Below are 21514 nucleotides of genomic sequence, written 5' to 3'. Positions count from 1 at the left end.
AAGTACTGTAACTACTTTCACTTGACGATTTCCTTTGTCTTTTTTCCTCTCTATCTACCTATTCCCTCCCACCTTTCTTTATCCTCCTTTTCATCCCTTTATTTCTATTTTGTTTTGTTTTCTCACCTTCTTTTTCGTCTTGTTGTTTTTCATTCTTGTTTTTGTGTCCCTCTTCCTCAATCTGAACCCAATCCCTCTCTCTCTCTCTCAACTCCTGAACTTTATCTTGGGACAAACAAAGATGGCCATTTATGTAAGCAGGAAAAGAAAGATTGATGATTCAGTGGATGTTGATGTAAAATTACTGTTTACTGGGATGGTGAAAGCTGGAATGATGATTGATTAATTATTACAAAGAAGTGAAGGTCATAGATTAGTTCTGCATAATCTGGATTTACGGCGATTTTCTGTACTCTGTAAGAGCAAACCAACTAATTTTTCCTGTGGAGTTGTGCCCTTTTTTGATACTAATTTATTTATTTATTTTATTTATTGTTTGTGTCTTCATGATTATTGTACTTTTTTAAATGGCTTGTTGAAATATTGTTAAAATAAAGTTACTTATAAAAAAGAAAAACAAATCTCTCGCTCTCTCTCCAGGTCCCTCCCCAGATGGGTCAGATGGGCGGGGTACCAGTGATGGCTCCTCAGCCTATGATGTACAACCAGCCTGTTCTCAGACCCACCAACCCCTTCGTACCCATGCCCGGAGCCCAGGTGAGCCCTTAGAAACACACGCACACATTAATCCACACTATGCAGTATTTGTGCGTTCATGCACACAAAATGATACAGCTGAAAAGGTATTAAATTGCTACTAATGTACTGTTTATTACACCTCAGTGAAAGGGTTGAAAATGTAATAAAACCTCTTTAATGTGATGTTTCCCATTCAATCAGACAGCTGTGTCCTCATATGAGCTAAAACCTGAGTCAGCCCAAGGTCCATTTTCTTGTGATTTACAACAGTTAGTCAACATTATTACGACATCAGTTCAAAAAATTTGACATAATTAAAAACAACACAAGCTAATTCATGCAATGACATTATGGGTTTTACAAAATGTAAAGACAACACAAATCTGATAATGTGATAATATTTTGTTGACGTAACAAAACAAAAGTAATCGTGAGGTGGATTTGTACAGTCATGTTGTTGTTTGTGTTAATGGGAGCACTATGTATTGACGTTTGTTTTACATATGTGTTATTAGGACATTTTGTAACATATTGAGTTTACCTATCGTGTTTTGGCAATTCTGACATTAATAGTTGCTTTAAGTGTCATGTTCACTATGTTTCTCGTCAAACAGTCAGGAATAATGTCAAATAAGGGATTTCTATGATTTCCTTTTTTCGTGTGACCCAAAGGTTCCCAACTTTTTTTTTGGCTTGTGATCCCTTAAAATCTACTTATGACCCATCATCACCAGTTGTACCTCTATGGGTTATGACCTGAAAACGCATTAATTTTGTTTCTTAACAACAACCGTAGCTGTGGTTTCTGCTTGTGCTGACTAACAACACTGTTACACATCCTATTAAAACATTTATTAACATTTGAAGCCCGAGCTCTTGCAGGATCAGTACACAGCTCCAAGCCTGACAAAATCAATAGTACAGTTATAAACTAACATTTTGCACATAGTAAATTATGTAGCACCCTCTCAAAAGCAACAGATATATAGAAAAAACTGTCAAGGGAAGAAGTCAATATATCCAAAATCACTGAGAGAATGATTTGAGGAATTAAACCTTGTGACCAAGTCAAATAAAGAATGATTTCCCCCCTGCTTTATTTGAATATTTTTGCGAAGCTTGAGGAGGTGAAATGCTTCCATAATTCCCAAGAAAAGAAGAACAGATTAGAGAAATGCAGTATGAAAATATACTGTATATTTATTATTGTGTAGCTTAACGGTTGTTTTTCTGGTTTCCTGTGCTGTTAACTGTTTCACGCCCCCTCTATTTTGCCACTAGTGCAACCTGTTTCTCACAGTGCCAAAGTCGTTTTTGATGCATTGGTTCAAAATTTTCTCTTCTGTCTATTCAGATGCAGTTTATGTAATCCAGTCAGGGGGGAAGCAGAGTGCCAAAAGCGACAAACAAACAAACAGCAGAAGAAAACACACAAGAGGAACGATCAGATGGACGTGGGAGTAATTTGATCAAGCTAAAGCGACAAAGAGACAGACAGACGACAAGATATCCAACCAACACCAAAAAAGTTGGAAAGAGGAGGAGAAGATCACCGAGCAGAGGATGGAGGGGTGTGGTGGGGAAGATGTCATCCTGGCTGGTTGTTGTCTGAAACAACTTTGTGTGTGTGTGTGTGTGTGTGTGTGTGTAGCTTCTTTCTGTCATACTGTTTAATTTGTGTGTTAAATGCTATCGATGGAGTGATATTTCAGGAAAGGGAATGCGGATGAGAGACAAAGATGGCGGAGAGGAGAGAAGAGGGGATTGAGGAAATCCTACCTCTGGTTTTCAGTCAGACCGACCCGTCTGACTGCTTGTGAGAGTCTCTGCTGCAGAATTAGCTTTATTTCATACTGGTGCTATTTGTGTCCTCTCTGGGTTACCAGACGCCTGCAACGGCAACATGGAAGCTTTTGGGAGGGGACAAGTGTTGGTTTAGTGTGCGTGTGTGTGAGTGTCAGTGAAAGTATGTGTATCTCTGTAAAGAAAAGTTGTTTCAGACAATACCTTTACAACCGACCTCCTCTCCATCCCCTCCTTTCACTGTCTGCGTCCACGACTGTCCAACCAGCGAGGGATTTAGAGGCAAATCTTCAAAATATTGTTTCCCGTGATTTTCCGCTCTGTTGGGATCAGTCTGTATTTTTCAATCTGTTTTCTTCTGCAGCCGCTCCTGAATGTTACCAGGGCTTGTACAGCAAATTTTTTTGAACCATTTGTTAATAGTAGTTGAGCATTTGTTGTTATGGGTTTTAAGCTAAAGTCTTTGTTACTCATACTGCATTGTTTTCCTCTCCTAAAGCTACAGATACACACAGAGAGACAGGGCTTAGCGGTGACAACATGCTAGCACAGTACATAGTCGTCCAAATTGTCTGTGAACTAAAATGTTCAATATTTTTCTTAGGGCCTGGTCACATCAGAAAGTGGTACAGTGAAATTCATCTGTGCTTTTTCGAGGAATATTGGGGTCCTAGAAGCATGTTGAATTGGTAAACTACTGCAGCTGCTGAGCTAACGGCTAACACTGTAGCCAGCCAGGAAATAGCTAATGCTTGTCCGTCACAGTTGCTGTCTGAGCTTCTCTCTATTTTCTATTTCTCTGTAACGTGTTGTTCCCCTGGCGTTGTATTCTCGGGATCATTTAATTCAATAAATTAAATTAATGAAATAAATAAAAGAGGGGGAAAAATGGTGTCTGAGCTAGCTAGTGTTTAAACTGTCAGTTAGCAAGTTTGTTACTGTCATGTTTATTCAAAAGACATATTTTGGTCTACAACGATTCCTCAAAATATTTTATTTCTATTTCGCCAAAGGTCTACACAGTAAAAGACTGCTTGCTTTTGGTTAACAGCACCAAGTTGTCTGTCAAAGTTTACAAAAGTTGAATTTGACGTGAAAAATGTGCACAGATTTGCTTCCCCCCAATTAGCGAATCCACTAATTTGGGCTGTTGAATTGGAATTGGCTAATTTCACCGCTAAATTTCACCATTTTAAATGCTGGTGTGACCAAGAATTTAGCCAGACGTAATTTTACACTCCCTTATCTTGACATTTTGGCTGCCATTGCTCTCAGTTGAGGGTAAAATGTAAGACATTTGTATTTTTGTCATGCTAAAGAGACTGCTTGTTAGCATCATTAGTCTGTGAGCACCTGGTTGACCTGTGTGTATCTGTTCTTGTCTTCATCAGCTCACAAACCTTTCATCAGGTACACCCTATTAGCAGATCCACATTATGTGCCAACAATTGATGACAGCAGCACTGAGTGAGTGATTAAATGTTACTGAATCAAGTTGAATTCACTTTAAATTGCACTAAATCAAGTGGCTTTATGTGCAACTTTGTCTGCAACGAGAGCCAAACAACACTGATCTTTTGGCAGTATTCTCGCTCCGCGGTTTCCAGGAAATTAAGGGGATCAAATTTGACTCATGTAAGAGGTCATGGCCATTCCTCAGCCAAAGCACCCATGAGTTTGACTGTAGGTATATGTGTTCATAATACATTTAGTTATGCGTTCACGTGTGTGCTTGCACATTTATGTGTATGTTTTCCATTGAGGACTAATTTTGAGGGTGAAATTGTGTCAGATTTCAAGCCAAATTTGAGCCAGCGAGTTTGACGCGAAATGTGCTTGTTTTGTTTTTGTAAAATCAAATTTTATTGCAAAATGCACATGCAAAAATGTTGCACTGAAGTGACTATCCTGCCATACTGGAGCTGTTGCCAGTTTTTCTGGTGTGGAAAAAGTTGAGAAAGAGAATTGAAGTTTGTGGAAATTGTTTGAGGTTTTACAATAAGAAGTTTGTCTAATCTACCAGCCACTGTGGCGGGTAACTAAAAATGATTTTCCTGCCATTCTAACAACTTTAAACTTTTTTGTAGTCCCATACCCGGTCCCAGTCCAGCGTCTACATCCCAGTCATCAGTCATCATGTGTGTTACACTTCATCAACCACTCTGCTATTAAAATCTCTAGAATCTCGCTTCTCAACTCTGTCTAGTTGGTTAATCTCTAGAATGCTTTTTTTAGCCTGCCTCGTCACTGTTTGGTATGTGTAGATATGTGAAAAGAAATAATAGTAATAATAACCAGTTTCTGTCTAGATTGTCTGCCCCCACCCATCGCTGTCGCTGTTGGATAGATAATGCTCTTAGGCGCTTCTTGTCAGTCTTGTGTTAGCTTAGCCTCTCGTCGAAGTATCCTCCTGCAGTAGGTTTCCCACCTTGTCCTCACCTCTGCCAGTGTCTAGTAACTATAGCTCTATTATCTCTCTTGGTGTCTCTGTCTTTTAGCTGTAGACGAAACCTTTCAGAGGCTCTCAGGCTTTGTGGTTCGCTTTAAGCGCTCTTTCTTCTCGCTGTTAACATGCTCCAGTGTCTGGTAGATAAGGTCGTCTTCATTTTTTCCCCTACTATTTCAATAACGTCGGCCATCTCCGTCTCTCGTTCTGATGTCAGCAGCCTACAAACTGTCTCTGATTGGACTGTTGAACCTAGACAGGGAATCAGATGCTTGGGTTTCCAGGTCTTTTATGACAGATGGGATACTTTGTTGGTTATAAGAGAGACATACAGTACATTTATAGTCCGAACAGGTTTTAGACGTTTTGACACTTTGACGGTTGACCAGCTGTTGTTCAGGGCTACTTTTAAATATCATTCACTGGGGAAAATGTGGCAAGTAGCAAGGGAATCCATCAATCACTGGGACACTTGAACAAAAGTTTGGTTGCAAGCTCTGATTGTAAGAAAGATGTAGGTTATCTTTGGTTTTCGTGCCCAGTCAAACTTTTATCCATCATTGAACAAACAGCTGCTTTCTGGTGTTTCTGTTGTCCGAAAACTGATCTGTTAAGTCCCCCAGGACACCGTTGGTGTCCTAAACAGGGACTCTGTGGAGCTTCTCCATCCTCAAAATCCTCCCCTTCAGGGCCTAAAATACAGGTACCTTTTACTTTTGGATCACAACTTGGACGCTCGCTCAATTTTCTTAAAGAATGTCTGAGCTTTTGGCACCAAAAGAGTTCTAATTGTGGTTCTTTATTTTCTGGTACAGCTGTCTTAGTGTCTCCGATATGGTGTGATGAATTTGCACTTCAGAAAGAGATGCCGTATATCGTTGCACTGATCCAGAATCAGATCATCCGCACCCTGGATCTTACAAACAATGAATCACATCTAATTGCAGATCTGATCATTCCTGATGTGTTGTAATTACCTCTTAGAATACAAAATGTTTTGGCTTCGGTATGAAGGACAGTAAAATCAATGCCTGGGTGTTTTGTTTAATATTGCCAACTTCCCTGACAGGTGAAATCAAACCGTATGAATGCAGTTTTACCCAGTCTGACTTCCTTTTCCAGTGAACACAGCTTATTTTCTTTCAGGCTAAATCTACAATTTGTGTTTTTCTTGGGCAGTAATTGGCTTTCCTTTCCTTTTGTGTTTCTTGTTCTGTTTCATGAAACTTAAAATTTCTCTGCATGGGATCCCGTCCTGCCCGTTGTGGTGAGGTTTTCTTTGTCTGTGTGTCTCTCAAGGGGTTTCAAAATGGTCAGATTATGTGCGGTAGAGCGAGCGTAGAAGAGGAGACTACTGTGGTTTTTGAGTCTCATAAATGCTGCTGGCTCGTCTTCTCGTCTCCTTAGCGTTGATGTAACTGCCAGTAATTATTACAGCTTCATCATGTAGGTAATTTTGTTACGGTATTTATCCAGGGAGGGGTTTGGCCGAGCATGCAGGCTCTTTTTTTCGGCAACTCCCTTCCTCAAATTTAGACACTTTCTCACATTTACAGCTGGGAGTTTCCCAGTGGACAACCACTGTTTTTTGGTGTTGGCTACCGACCTTGCTCCATTTGGGATCAGACCAGGTAAACCTTGTGGCAAAGTTTCTCTCAACTTTCAAAGCTGCTACCACACCTCTCTGCATTGTTGTAGCATGAATCCCGGTGGATAAGGATACACGGATATACCTTGATGTCATATTAAAATGTCTGTTCTCTGCTAAGGCCAAGTGTATCAAACATTCAGAGAGCAGACTTCTCTCTGGCGAGCAATCTTTCTCTCTTTCTAGGTGTCGGTGAGTGCATGGTTGTATCGTTGTCGTTTTTTTTTTTTTTTTTTCAAAGAAGCATGATATGACAGTGACAATGAAGATAAATTCTCTCCTCTTATTGCCCCTGTTTTTAAAACGTATCGTCTGCCAGGCGCCCGGGGCAAGGTGAAGATGGATCACACTTTCTTGACCAATCATTTGCCGTCCATGACAGCAGCTTCACCAGCTGTTGGACTGAATCTGACAGATGTCTGTACTGCCAAGCGACTGTAGCAAAATGGAGCGCCAAACTTTTTGTGTTCTCCCAAAGATGTCACATTTGTTACTGGCAGCACATGGCAGATTTGTCCTTTGGATTCTTCACTGTTTTGGTGCCATCTGTGGGTCGCTGCGCGCGTTGCTGCCATGGCAGTGTTAGAAGAGAAATTCAAGATCGATTCAGAGTCAAAAATCCTCAAAAATGAAACGAACGAATCAAAGAGAGAGGCTGTTTAACAGATAAATTTTGTCAGTGCGTCGGTGTGTTGAAGATCTCTTGTGAACGTTCTGTTTTTTCTACATCTGTGTTTTTTGGTAAGAACCCTCTGATTGCTGCCTCACTATTCTGTATATAGAGAAATTCACACTCACAAACACAGAGCTTAAAGACATACACTCATAATCTGCAACTGCATTATTTTTCATTTACTCTTTTTATTTTTCTGAACATGAAAGATATTAGCGTTATTACAGCAGTATATGAATACTACTCAGTGGGGATGGGCTAAACAGACAGACGATGCAGATTTCGAGGGCTGCAGACCTCCCTGTACATCAGGATCAGCCATGAATTCTCAATGATGCCAAATGTTTTTTGAGCAGAGTACACCTTTTAATCTGTCTCTCTCTCTCTCTCTTCTCTTCTCTGTCTCCCCCTCCCCCCATCTCTTTGTACATTTTTTCTATTTATTTAAAGCAGAAATATATGGATTGTATCAAGCATGGAAAGGCAAACAAATGCTACAGTTGACAAAAAAAATCACAGGCTTTTATTTTACAGCAGTATATTTGTTTATTCTAGGGATCTGTTTTCTCTTTTTTTTTTTTTTTTTTGGAAGAAATAAAAAGTCATTTTCCATTCCTAAAGGATTGTCTCTCTTTTTTTAAGTTACTGTCTCAACTTACTTCTCAAACTGCAAAGAAAGTCTACAGCCCTTTCAAATGTACTTTAACGTCTCAGGTGGTAAAAAGTCAAGGTCTTGAAATGTCAAACAGTGTATCTTCTGATTTTTAATTACAGCGCCGGAGGGCTTGAGAATGTGTTTTTTAATTCAGCCTCTCCTCTAGTGAGCTCTCAACCCATGTTTTAACCCATCCAATATGTATTTCACCAGTCTTGTATTTTGCCACAAGATGTGTCTTAACTTTTTTCAAATTGGCACACCGGTATTCTATGGTCACTTTTTAACCTTGTTTATCCTGGAAAAATTGACTGCTTCAGATTCATAGAACAAACAAATCAACACTTAAATCTGCCTGAAAGAACCAGTCGTCTTCTGTCAGACACTGCGACTCCAGGCGGGGGTAAATGCCTTGCTCAAGGTCACATTGATGGTACTTAAAGTACTTGAGGAGAATGTGTAACTAATGTACTCACGTGTTGTTTTCCCACCAAACTGTATGCATACTAAAATATGGTGGAGTTTTGGATACTACCACTGTTTTTGCATACTGTTCTCCCACAATGCGATGCACAGAGGAAATGGAGGAGCTGCTCACAACTGGAAATGTAATAAATATAAAGTAAATTAACTGTGGCAGGTGGTGAAACGGCTCCAGAAAGATCGGGGGGGGGGGGGAGAAAAATCACAGTAAGCTAATTGCCTCCTGGCTGTAACTTCACTTTCAATGTACACATGACGAGAGTGGTATGGATGTTCTCATCTAAGTCTTGCCAAGAAAGGTTAAAAGCATATTTCCCTAAATGTCGAAGTAATCCTTTCAAGTTTAAAACATATTTGCTGTTTTCATGTTTTCAGTGAAGTTTGCTGTCCTAAATCACTGATATCTTATTTCCTACTCTTGCTATCAGTAGAACGAGTTTTAATAATCCCAGAACATTTTTGTTTAAATAAAAAACTAAACTAAGAAGTATAACAATTATAGACCGATATACTGTTAGCTGTTTGATATTTGTTTTTGTGTAATTTGGCACACCTACTGTTTCAGAGTGTAATTCATCGCTATAGTAAACAAGGACAGCTGTATGTGCATTTATTCTTACGTATGATCAAAAACTACCAGGTCGCTAATAAACTTTGCTAACAGCCAAATATCAAGCAAGTGCAACAACGCGAGACGTAACAATATTATTTACTAGTACAACGGGTAGGAAGCTAGCTCGGCGGCTGTCTTGCAGCCTTTTATTTCACAAAACCTGGGCTAATATCCAACAGCCTCTTGCTTGGTCACTCTCTTTTTCTCTTTTTAGCTTCCTCCGACAGCGTCCTCTTCTGTCTCTTCGCCTCTGCCATTAGCTAACGTTATGTCCACAGAGGAGGTTGGGCCCAGTTATGTTGCGCACCTGCCCGGCTCTGGTTATTATTTGATGGCAGAAAAGTTAGAGTGACCGCTAGCTATAAATCTTGAGTTGATGTTAGCTAACTTGGTAGATAACGCACTCTGACATTGTTAACGTGCTCTTGCATTGGTTGCTGTCCAGCTCTGTTAGCTAGCTTGCCACCCGCTCTCTTGCTCAGTCACCCTCTCCTTTGCCCTTCCTCACTTCTTCTGACAACGTCCTCTTCGGTCTCTTATCCTCTGCCTTTAGCAAATGTTAATGTCCACGCCATTCACCACATTACAAGTCAAGTACACATTACAAGTGTACTGTCAAAAGGATTTATAAGCTGTTATGTTAAGATAACATTACTACATAATGTTGCTTAAAATTAGAGGCGAGTAATAATTATAGTTCTTAAATGATGTGGTTGAATGTTTTTATCAGTAATAAAGGCTAACCTGTAGCAGACCAGTGTTTTTGTTGGTTTCATACCAATGTAATTTTCACCCTGGGCACAGAGAGGAAAATTGCCATGCTGCGACTGCAGGTGGTTTGACAATAAATTATTCACTAAAGACAAAACAGAACTGCTGTTTGTCAGGCACGGTACATTTTGAGTGATATATTTCTTACCAAGGACCATTTAGTCAAAAACCCTGAAACACCACCAAATACATCACCCCCTGCCATCCGTGAGAGCCTGTTGATGTGATTGTAGAACAAATGTTTGCAAACAGTTTCATTATTCAGAGCTCAGTGGGAGTCGGGAGGTGGGAACTGATTTTTAATCCTCCACCGTGGGAGTGCTGAAGTTGTTGTTGTAGTAACAGACCAAAGCCATACCGTAGGCTGGTAGAAGTACTTTAGGTCAACATGTCACAGCAAACAACGACAAACAGTTATGTATATACAAAAACAACAAAACAGTAACTATCCACTGGAAATGACTAGTTACAGAGAATATGGGACATTTCAGAGGTGGTACTGGTAAAAGTATGCGAGTATACTCTTGTCTGCAAGGCTAAGGACACAATCCTCAAAATACTTTTGTGTTCTTTTGGTCTGGAGCTGGTTTTCATGGTGTGTGGGTGATGGCGCAATGGATAAGACACATGCTTTTAGTGTGAGAGACCAGGGTTCAATCCACCATTGTGTCCCTGAGCAAGACACTTAACCCCTTGTTGCTCCAGAGGCGTGCGACCTCTGACATGTATAGCAATTGTAAGTCGCTTTGGATAAAAGCGTCAGCTAAATGAATAAATGTAATGTTTGGCTTAATGCTAAGTTATACAATGATATTTTAGACAATAGTGTGCCTTAAACTTTGTGGCAGGACCTTTGCTGTTTCCTAAAATGTCATTTTGTCACTAATTTGGCAGAGCAAATGATGGAATTACATTTTATTTTAACTGTCTTAGCTAAATTTTAAACATTTTTATAACAATAACCTCCCAGGAGGCTGCTCCTCCTGGAAAAATAAACCCACGACATGTCCTGACTGCAGTGGATCCAGTGAGAGAAAGTGACAGAAATCCAGAAGTTGTCAGTCCTATGCCAGGCCACAGCAGGCCTGTTTGTGACAGCCGACGCTCACCAGGAGGAGCGTCAACCCCCACCTTCAGATACGTTTTGACAGCTGTAAACTGAGAGAGGGAATGGAGGAGGGAGGTGGGCTGCTATTTTTATCTTTCATTCAGCCAGGCCCAAACCAGCGAGAAAAGAACCCCCTTCTCTCTCTTTCAGATCTCTCCAGAAGGCGATCACCCCTTCTGGATCTGGTTTAAGAAACTTCTGGAGGTCCGACCACAGCATTAAGACCAGGAGAGACCGCCAGGTTGGAGGAGGATATCTGAACAAGACAGTGAAGGTGAAGAAGTCACACAAACCCAACAGACCAACATGGCTCTGCTGTGCTACAACAAAGGCTGTGGACTGAATTTTGACGCTGACAAGAACAAGGACGGTAAGATCCTGCCTGTTTCTTTCTGTATCTGTGCTTTTAATTTAAATAAATGCAGTCTGGATCTGATGGTTGGTTATTAATAATATTTTGGTCATCAGGCCTCAGTGGAAGTCAGCCTGCTTGTTCTTACAGTGTATAGATTTGCTTTGAATCTCTTAGAGGAGGTTCAGTTTTCTCCGTTTTTTAACTTCTGAGCTAAAATGGCACATTCAAAACTTGTAACAGTTCAAAAATACATCACCAGCAAGCTGAAATTGGGACTAGTTTTGCTTAGTTCCTGACATTTCTATTCAAATTTTACAAACATGCAACTTTTCCAATTTGTATTTGACCACCACGAACAGCATTTCAGTCTGAGATTGGGTTAATGTCTGCATTTAGTTTAAAAGTATGCTCTTTTCACTGGTCTAAATATACAAATAGGGGTTAAATGTGACACTGTGTTACAAAAAGATGAGATAAATACAGTACAAGTTTGTAGGGATTAATCTGAATGTTTAACTAAACATTTCAGGTGGATAAACAATCTGATTTACTGGCAAAAGCTGGATAAACCAAGTGTTGGTTTGTGTGCCGTCAAAGAAATTGTCATTATTGTTGTATATGCTGTGTGTTTGAGAGAGAGACAGTTTGAGCTAGCCTAGCATGTACCGTAGGCCACGTTTCTCTGAAAAGGACGACAGCTATCTTCCTAGCAACCAACTTCCTTTTATGGGACGCAACTGCTCAACTCGAGTGACCCCCATGAGCAGCTGGTTCACCCTGCTGACTGTGTGTGTGTGTGTGTGTGTGTGTGTGTGTGTGTGTGTGTGTCCATATACAGACTCACAGTGTCTTTCTGTTTCCTCCAAAAGATTCCTGCCTCTTCCATCCAGGTGTCCCCATCTTCCACGATGCTCTGAAGGTAGAACTAATATATAAGTACACTAATAACACCATTTTTATTCAGATGGGATAAAAATCACATGTTTACTTGTGTGCCTTTCTCAGGGTTGGTCCTGCTGTAAGAAAAGGACGACCGACTTCTCAGAGTTTCTCTCCATCAAGGTAACAGCAGCTCAGGGTCAAACAGTCTCTCAGCACCTGCAGAAAATTCAAGATCCTGTAAATATTCAGTTTGAGTGGAAGACTTAGTGGTGGTGGAAAGTACAATACTTAAGTACAGATTTTTTTTCTGCTACTTTATACTTCTACTTTAATTCAGAGGCAAATATTGCACTTTCTAGTCCATTACATTTATTTGCAAACTTAATTTACCATTTTGTTTGTGGATTGAGATTAATAAAACAGAATATAATCAACAAATGAATTATCATATTAGTTTAGGTTAAGATTATTTTCATTATTGATCCTTGGGGGTAAGTTCACAAGCTAACCAGCTCTATATAAAGTAACTACAATGAGCTCAACACCTCTACCAGCTGTACAATGAAAGTGAGTACACATGAATGCATTGATAATTATAATTCAATAGTATAATATACATCATTCTGAAATGGGCCAATCTCAATAATAAGTATATGTTTCTACTTTTACTACACTGTGGTATTGCTACCTTTATTTACTAAATATTTAGTTTCAATCTGATACCAATTAGTATCTGGGAATTGTAATTAAGTATGTAAGTAAGTATTAATATAAGTTTGAGTATCATTACTTTTTTATTAATATACATACTGTCATGTAGGGGAGAGACGTGTGTGTGTGTGTGTGTGAGGCGAAGAATAATAAATAACTTCTGAATACATTCTCATTATCACCAAATGATTTGCCAAACAGTAGACATCTTTTCTTTTGACCATTAATACATGCATGTTAATGGTAAATAACAAATGTTTAATGTACTTAATTCTCTAAACTAGTATCAATACTTAAAACATGACTTGGTATCAATATACTAATGTGGTCCATGTGATTCTGTCGTAATGTCATGTTTATGCAGTTAATGTTTAAAATGTTGGTTTCTCCACACTGATGGATATGAGGTGTTCGTGAAGTGTAGTAGTGAACGACTTGCAAAGCAAATGTGGGACATAAATAAATAAAAACAGCACTAGCTAGAGTTGTGAGCAGGGAGTTATCCAAAAAGGTTAAAATTGTGATCAGAAATTAATCACATTCTATTAAAATTAAAGGGCATTACAGGGCAGGTTAACATTTTTCCTAGTTAAAAACAAGAAACGCATGCCTGTACTAATGTTTCACTTGAATTAACTTTCTAAACATAATACCAGCCCATACCTGCTTTAGGTATCTTGATCAAACTATGTCTCTTAAAGTTAACCCACTTTAAAACATGTAACTCATTTGTTACACTTTGAAACGATCCAGTTGCTAATGTTTTATATAAACAAACTAGGCATGAATCTTGTAATTTATCTTGTGAGTGCAGATACATAGTAAGGTACTGTACGGTGTCATTTTCCCCTGTGAAGGATTATACAGTGCACACTGACTAAAATTACAATCTGTTGAGAAGAGAAATAATACTGAGACTGAGGTGACCGCTCTGCTTTCAACACAGGGCTGCACCCGCGGACTCCACAGCAACGAGAAACCCCAGGAGCCTTTGCGGCCGGATGTGTCATCAGATAAGGGCGGGATTAAACACACCAACGACCAAGAGATAATCTACCAGGGACCCAAATCTGCTGAGAAACTGCAGAAAGAGAGGCCCAGGTGTGTGTTTGTAATTCACATGCGGCTCTCATTTATAACAATATTCCTCTATTTTTTCTAATTTGCATAAGATAACTGGAATTTGCCTTTTTGCATAAACCTCCCTGCCACTCGCATGCAGCCACCTCTGTGTATGCATCCAGTCACGTAGGTCAGGAGGAGGTCGCCTGCAGCATTCCTGGAATAAATAATTCAGTGGCTAACATCATTTATCAGTCTGCAGGCCTGTGCTGATGCCTCGGTTTGAATCTGAGCGTCTGTGTGTGTGTTAATTTCCCAGCAACCACTTTTGTGGTAACGTGAACACGGGTGTGTGGTTTTTATGTGTGTGTGTGCAGTTCAGACAAGCCTAAGACCAAGCTGCCCCACAAAGTGTCTGCATCACTGGCTCAGGTGCTGGAGAAACTGGACATGAGCAAGAGAGTTGAGAAAGAAAAGCAAGGTCAGTGTGTGTGTGTGTGTGTGTGTTTTAATAGAGAGGCCTTAAGCTGTAAAACTACCTACTTTTTCTTTTCAAAATCATATTGTGGCACTTACTTTTCGATGTTCCTGAACACATCTCTGACTTGTGCACAGAAGCCAATTCTATTCCTATTCAGTCTTTTCTGACTATAATCCAGTCCTAGAACATTATCAGCTCAGTAAAAATGAGAAAGCCTTACAGTACAACATGAATATTTCATAAAATTCAATTTGTTTCAATAAGTTTCACAAACCGTATCTTGAAGCATGAAGAAATAAGGCAGGTTTCAGTGCTATAATATAAAGGAAAAACAATGTTATATTAGAAAATACTTGAAACAAGTTGATTTGTGTTGACAACAAGTTGAAATATTCATACACAGACTTTGCAACATGTTACAAGATATTTAAACTTTAGAAACAGTTACAGTCAAATACAGTTCTGTGACAAAGATTACTTGACAAGAAGGTGATTTCTTTGCAGTTTAGTTGTGAGCATTTCTCTACATTTCTTCATTTACAGAACAGACGTTTCGGCTCATTCTTTTGTTTTATGTTTAGTGGAAAAAAAAAAATCTGCCAATTCAGGGGAGATATTTAAGCTTAGTGAATCTTGAAAGTAGAAAAAAAACTAAACTTGATATTAAAATTTTTTTTAAACAAGTTTACACAGTACATGTGTACACTTACTGGGTTTATAATTAGGCTACATCATTGTTGTGCATTTCTGCGTGTGTATTTTGTGTTTGCTCATGCACATAAGGAAGTGTGTTTGTGTAAGTTTGATGCATGATTTAACAGTTTATACATTTTTGTAAAAATCATCTTATCAGAATATTTCTGTGTAGAATTGAGTCCATTTTCTGGAAACAACTGACAAAAAAAAATCTACCTGTGCATTAACAATATTTCACCCAATACAATTCAATAGGGCGGAAAAAGAAACAGTTTGATTTGCATTGAACATGTTGAGAGATTAATACACTGGTGGAGTTTCTCACTTGTTTTTAAAGAAAAAAAGACAAAATATTTTTGCTGTTCTGATTTCATCATCTCACCTCTCTGTTTTTGTCTTTCTCTTCCGACAGAGAGTCAGACAGTCATATCTGGGACCCGATGCAAGAACACAGGATGCAAAACAGTGGGTGTCTTTTTATTATTTGCGAGTGTGTGTGTGTGTGTATGTTTGTGGGCAACTTCTGCCCGGCCCAAAATAGCCAACTATCTGACATAAGCAAAAGCTGCACTGACAGGAGCTCCACACACACACACACACACACACACACACACACACAAAAAATTAATACACTATAGCTGTGCTTCAGCCTTTATCATTCCTGTACATCTAGAGGGCTCCATCTAGTGGACAAAAGAGGTAACAACATATACAACATGTTCCTATACTTTACTATTTCAACCTGTTCTTGCCACCTATTCCTAGTGCTGGACCATGTATAATTACACTTACTGAAGTACTTTACTTAAATGTAATTCTGAGATACTACTTTACCATTTCCGCTTTATGCTTATTTTTACTTTGACTCTGAACTTTTCAGAAGGAAATACTGTAATATTCAACCCACTTCACAGTTGCTGTTATTACTTTACAGATAAAAACAAAAACCCACACAATTGTTTTTTAAAATATGATGCATTGTTAAATCTTAAAACTACCCAACGGTACATAAAGTTGTTGAATTAGCTCCACCTCATCCAGCAGCAACATTAAAATGCTGCTTACTTATGAGACATTAGTAATAAGTAAAAAGACTGACAGGGGGCATTTTTTTGACCAATGCTTATTTTTACTTTTAAAACTTCAGGCAAATATAAAGTAAAATTGTGTGAACTAGACTTTTACTTGTGTTAAATAGTGTTTTTACATAGCAGTATTGCATCCTTTTCTTTTTTTTAAGATCTGAAAACTTGTTCCACCACCACATGACCTCAGTGACTAGTGCAATGTCATGCCAATTTGGGTATAACATACTTTTTAATACTGTTTTAAAACCATAGACGGAGGCCTGCATTGAAAAGATTAAAATGTTTTTTTTGGAGGGGGAGTAAAGCAATAGATTAAGGTACATTTATCATGAGTTTAACACAAGTAAAATTATCACAACTGTTCTAACTTAAGCAGAATATTTTGCTCATAATAAGAAGCTGATTGAGAAACCTTTAAACGCATTCAAACAAACACACACACACTTGACTGGTGACCATACCATGTGACTGATGACCAGAGGCGTGAGGAGCTGATCTTCACACTGCGACCGTAACCAATGTGTTTTTGTGTGTAGGTCTATCAAGGCCCAGAGACGAACATGGAGGTCTGCATCCACCACCCCGGAGCACCCGTCTTCCACGAGGGGTAAGGCGCAAAGATGCACAGAGAGAGTTAAAATTACTGCAGCCTGTTTCCAGTTCCTTACCCCGGATATTACAAAGGCATTATGCATAATCCACTATAACAAAATCATAATTGCAATCTTTATTTGCATATCTCTTTCAAACCATAATTAGATCGCGTCTACAAAGGAGAAATGTAAACAAAACAAAACTGAAGGCCATGTAAGCAAGAAGCATTAAGTGTAAAAGTTCAAATGTAAAAAACAAAACAACAGACAATTAATTAAAGATCAGTAATTAGAAAACAAATCTGTAACATAGCAAACACATTTTAGACGTGAATTAAACTGCAGCTGCTCTTTGAATCACACGAACTATATGAGCATCGCTCCAACACTGTGCAGCCAGTGGGCAATGACTCACATCTTTTCATCTCTCCATTCATTTGTTAAAACCGCTGCTTGTTGAATTTTGATCATTATATGAAAATCGGATAGGTTGTCCATTTCCTGAATGACGCAGATAGTGTTTGTAACCTGTTACCATTTCTTTTGTTTAGATATAAGTACTGGAGCTGCTGCTGCATAAAGACAACAGATTTCAACGCTTTCCTCGACCAGAAGGGCTGCACCACAGGGAAACACCGCTGGACCGCAAAGCAGGTATTACACCACCTGGAGGGTAGATTGATCCTGGTTCAAAGTTGGAAGGAAATGTAGCTGGACATGACCGTGAAAGCTGACAGAATACTATTTTAAATGCAGAAATGACAATGCAAAAAAACAAAAGAAACAAATGAGGCATTTTTTGTATGAAGATTTGTGAATAGAACTCGGTCTTTCCGGTTTGTCCCCCCCCCTACAAGCTGAAATGAACAAGTATGCACCTATTCTTGATAGTCAGGTACACCAGGCTGATGCAGTTTAATGCAATAATGCCAACCTCTGTGATGATAATAATGTTAACGTTTGAAATGGTTTCATTTCTTCACTTCATCATTTCGGACGCTTTATTTTGCGGTGCTGTTGTATCATCCAGTGTTATATTGAGAGGTGTTTCTAAAAATTTTCTCCAACCCATTTAAAGAATTGAGAGGAGACTAAATATTGTAAATAAAACCGTAGTGGTACAGGTCACATGTTTATTACAGAATAAGAAGAACGTCAACGTCGGATCAGAATGACGCTCACTGGAAAAGGAAGTCAGTCTCTTAAACTGTCTTTATGTAGGTAAATTGTCACTGCAAAACATTCAGTACACATTTAGTCAGTTGCTTGTTTTGACCATGGTTTACTATTTTGATTCGTCATCTAAATGAGGTTTATCATGCTGTTAGCTCCATTTCTTCTAAATTAATAATTATCAACGGAACACAATCCTCATCTCCAACTTGAAATCATGTTCTAGAGAACAAAGTAGGATTAAAATTGGATCCTTTATCAGCTTTATAAAATGTTAGAAACTAGATTCAGAACATTTGGCATTTGGGCATATCTCATCTCGGGTGTGCTCAAACATCAAATCTTTTTGTGTGTTGTGTGTTTACAGGACAAAAAGAAAGTGGCATGTCGACATGACTGGCACCAGACAGGAAATAATGTCGTCATAACGATTTACGCCAAGAACACAAACCCAGAATTGTCCTGCGTAGAAGGCAACCAGACAGTGGTGAGTTTTACACACACGCAACACTAAGTTAATATATCCTTTGCAGGTATACTAGCTTGTCTTGAAAACACATAAGTTTTAAGTAACAAATGTCTTTATTTATGGTTAAGAAATCATTTACTAATGCTTTATAGATCGTTAGATGTTATTAATAAGAAGTTTTTAATTGCCAAACTGTGAACAATCCCATTGGCTGGTGCATATCCTTTCTATTTCACAATATTTCTGTTAGTGATATTTTATAAAAGCTAATGAGCTTCTCACGTTCTAATACGTCTGCAGTTCTAAATGTTAATAAATTGATTCATTGCAGATTCTCTGCTAAACTTTCCCACAAGGTCAGGGGTGAAACGTTTCATTGAAAGGGTCTTCCTGATGAGCCGGATAGAGCTAGCTAAGAACATAAAGCAAGTGTCATGGTGAGGATCCACTAGTCAAAAATGTTAATTTATAGTTTCTAGCTGATCCATAAAGCATTATTAACTGATTTATTAACAATTTAGAGCCATTCATTACAGCTATACACCCTTTATAAATGGGTACTGGATTTCTGTTATAAATATTAAGTCTCATGACATATGATATATTTATGAATTTAAATTATAAAGCATTTTTGAACAAAGTTAGCTGAAGGAAGCTAAAGCTAGCTAAATAGAAAGTTCTAGCACAAAAGACAAGCAACTATTACTAAAAACAAGTTAGCGCAAGTTAGCTTAAGCTAATACATCTAACTTTTCTCAATTTACAGCAGACAACTATATTTCAAGAAACAGCTGAGAACAAAAAACATTTTGGTCTGACCTAAAATACAACCTCGCAACTGGCATACAAGAAACAATAATATATACCTTACAGTCTGCTTTAAAAGGTCAACAATGCACACATTTATGCAAATAAATGCAAGAGTCCAATCATCCTGTTCATCTTCCTAACTGGCTTTTTATTCTCTTTAGCTCTCATGTCAAATCCAGTTTGAGGACAATAAGATTTTCAAGAGAGACTTCCACCTCTGGGGCGTGAGTACCTGCTAAACATGCGTATTTTCAAGAACAGTCTGAAATCAAGTGTCATTTCAACACACTGATGCTCATCTTTCCCACACTCTTTGTTCTCATTCAGGTGATCAATGTCAAACAGAGCTCGGTCAACATGGTCCCATCTAAAGTGGAGATCACCCTCCGCAAGGCCGACCAGGTGGCCTGGGGCAAACTGGAGGACCCCAACCACAAACCTGAGCCCGAGCCTGTAGAGGACACCGAAACCACAGAGTCCTACCAGCCCGACTGGGACATCGACGACGACGACATCAGCGACTCGGACGAGGAGTGGGCCTACAGCACGCCGCCGAAGGATAAAACAGAGGAGGAGAAGGAAAAAGAAGCGCAGAAGAAGAAGGATGAAGAGATCCAGAATTTAAAGAGGAAGGAGGTGGAGGAGGAGATGAAGAGGGCGATGGAGGAGAGGAAGAGGGCAGAGGAGGAGAGGAAGCTGGAGGAGGAGAGAAGACAGGAGGAGGAGGGAGGAGGATACGAAGACATGCCAGAGCTCGAGTAACTCCTCCAAAAAACACTGATTTGCATTAAATAGAAGGTAGAAAAAAAGTTTAATTGAAATAGATTTTTGTAATGAAGCAAATTAAATGTTTATTCCGGAAATGATTAAATTCCAACTCTGTATTAGGGGTCAAGTCTCTTGAAGCATTGAGTTACTTACTTACATCTTTGGTCAACAAACTCACTGGATCCTTTTTTTAAAATTTAATGATAAAGCTTGAGTTTTTTCCTCTTAAAATGTGTTTAGATACTCAGACGCAACTGGATGCAACTTCAAGAAGAAGAAGAAATAAAGACTGTTCAAGGTTTAAATTTCTGTCTTTTTATGTCTAAAACAAACAAAATCAACACATAAATGGCTAGATCAATGGTATAAAGACTTGTTATCCATCACGTCCCCCGCATTTTAAGCAGAAAGATTAAGATTGATTAATTTATAGACTGCAGTTGTGAACAAAACACTTTGGGCTGGATAAACTTTTAATTCATGAGTCATGCTGAAATTGTACTTCCACGCATGGTTTTCACTAATATAAAGCCTATTGTACATCTGCAAACACAACCTACGCTGTATTACTCACTGACCAGTTTTACTTCAGGCAAAGAAAGATTGATAAGAGTATGTGGTGTGATTGTTACAACCAAAGATTAAGATTGTAGTCTTAATGCCTCAGTATGCTTCAAATGAAGCAATCATCAGAGCATCTAAAGGCTGACAAGAGTCTCGTGACGGTCCGGTCTGTGCATGCAGGGACCTCAGTCACATCCAGGTAACTTCAGTTTGGCCTCGTCTAATTACTGAATTGGAAACTTTCATTGTGACAGAACGGTGAGAAGAAGGTTCGCAGGGGAAACGTCTTTGCTAGAACTGTGTTACTGAAAACGCGAAGTCGTCGGCATATGTTTGACTTTGCGATCGACTAAGTTCTTGCTATATAGCTACACCATAAACCCTTAATGCACAACTGTAAATCGAACTTTTAATTCCCCTTTCCAACAGTGTAATCAATCACTGTCCGAAAACATTTCTAATTTTTTCAAAACAGACTATGCGGTGACGAGGACTGTCTTTGAGGAAAGACCATCCGAAAGTGCATTTTTATGATTATTCATGTTGATGACAAAGAAGGACACAAACGTCTCTTTGAGAGAGAGTTTGAATTTGAATGTGGCCAACTGAGAACAGCTCTCCACTCTTCTACCTGTAGACGTGGTCGGATTAATAACCTGGTTTGTTTGATGCATACCGAGGCTTTTACTTTACTCACCACCTGCAAGGTAAACAAAGAACACACAGAAAAAGATTAAATTTCAGTGCTTAACACCTGCAATTTCATTCACTAAAGCTACGATCACATTTCCGTCCTTTAAATATTTGTTCCGTCTCCGATTCAATTCTATTGAAGACAGCACGACAGACAAATTCAAGCGTGTGTACCTTTGTTCACGTTTGACCAAGTAGGAGTCCAGTAGAAACACTGATGTTTGGAGATGGAAAAGATATTTTATATGATCACTCAATGATCAAAGACAC

General features: G+C 38.9%; 2 protein-coding genes across 9 annotated transcripts in view; both read left to right on the top strand.

Moving 5' to 3' along the window:
- si:ch211-200p22.4 (phosphatidylinositol-binding clathrin assembly protein) overlaps positions 1-6832 on the top strand; it is an 81043-nt gene extending 74211 nt beyond the window's left edge. For all 7 annotated transcript variants that reach the window (XM_038731240.1, XM_038731243.1, XM_038731244.1 and 4 more), the window contains 2 exons: positions 601-717; positions 2054-6832. In XM_038731240.1, coding sequence (XP_038587168.1) covers positions 601-717; positions 2054-2068 — 132 coding nt within the window. In that variant the 3' untranslated portion in view covers positions 2069-6832. The remainder of the gene's footprint in view (positions 1-600; positions 718-2053) is intronic.
- A 4135-nt stretch (positions 6833-10967) lies between these two features.
- Positions 10968-20292, top strand: zgc:92429 (uncharacterized protein LOC445063 homolog). 2 transcript variants are annotated; one of them, XM_038731247.1, is made up of 12 exons: positions 10968-11269; positions 12124-12173; positions 12260-12316; positions 13794-13948; positions 14287-14390; positions 15499-15551; positions 16711-16781; positions 17319-17421; positions 18308-18427; positions 19381-19443; positions 19547-20017; positions 20228-20292. In XM_038731247.1, the coding sequence occupies exons 1-11, from the start codon at positions 11206-11208 to the stop codon at positions 19979-19981; spliced, it is 1275 nt and encodes a 424-aa protein (XP_038587175.1). In that variant the 5' UTR covers positions 10968-11205; the 3' UTR covers positions 19982-20017; positions 20228-20292. The 2 variants fall into 2 exon arrangements, with proteins under 2 accessions (XP_038587175.1, XP_038587174.1); XM_038731246.1 differs by having other exon boundaries at positions 19547-20292.
- The last annotated feature ends 1222 nt before the right edge of the window (positions 20293-21514 follow it).

This window comes from Micropterus salmoides, unplaced genomic scaffold (genome assembly GCF_014851395.1).
Source record: "Micropterus salmoides isolate LMB-PRFRI ecotype aquatic unplaced genomic scaffold, ASM1485139v1 Ms_hic_scaffold_2, whole genome shotgun sequence".
Lineage (NCBI taxonomy): Eukaryota > Metazoa > Chordata > Actinopteri > Centrarchiformes > Centrarchidae > Micropterus > Micropterus salmoides.
The sequence above is the reverse complement of the archived record's forward strand: the minus strand, read 5'-3'. Positions and strand labels throughout refer to the sequence as shown.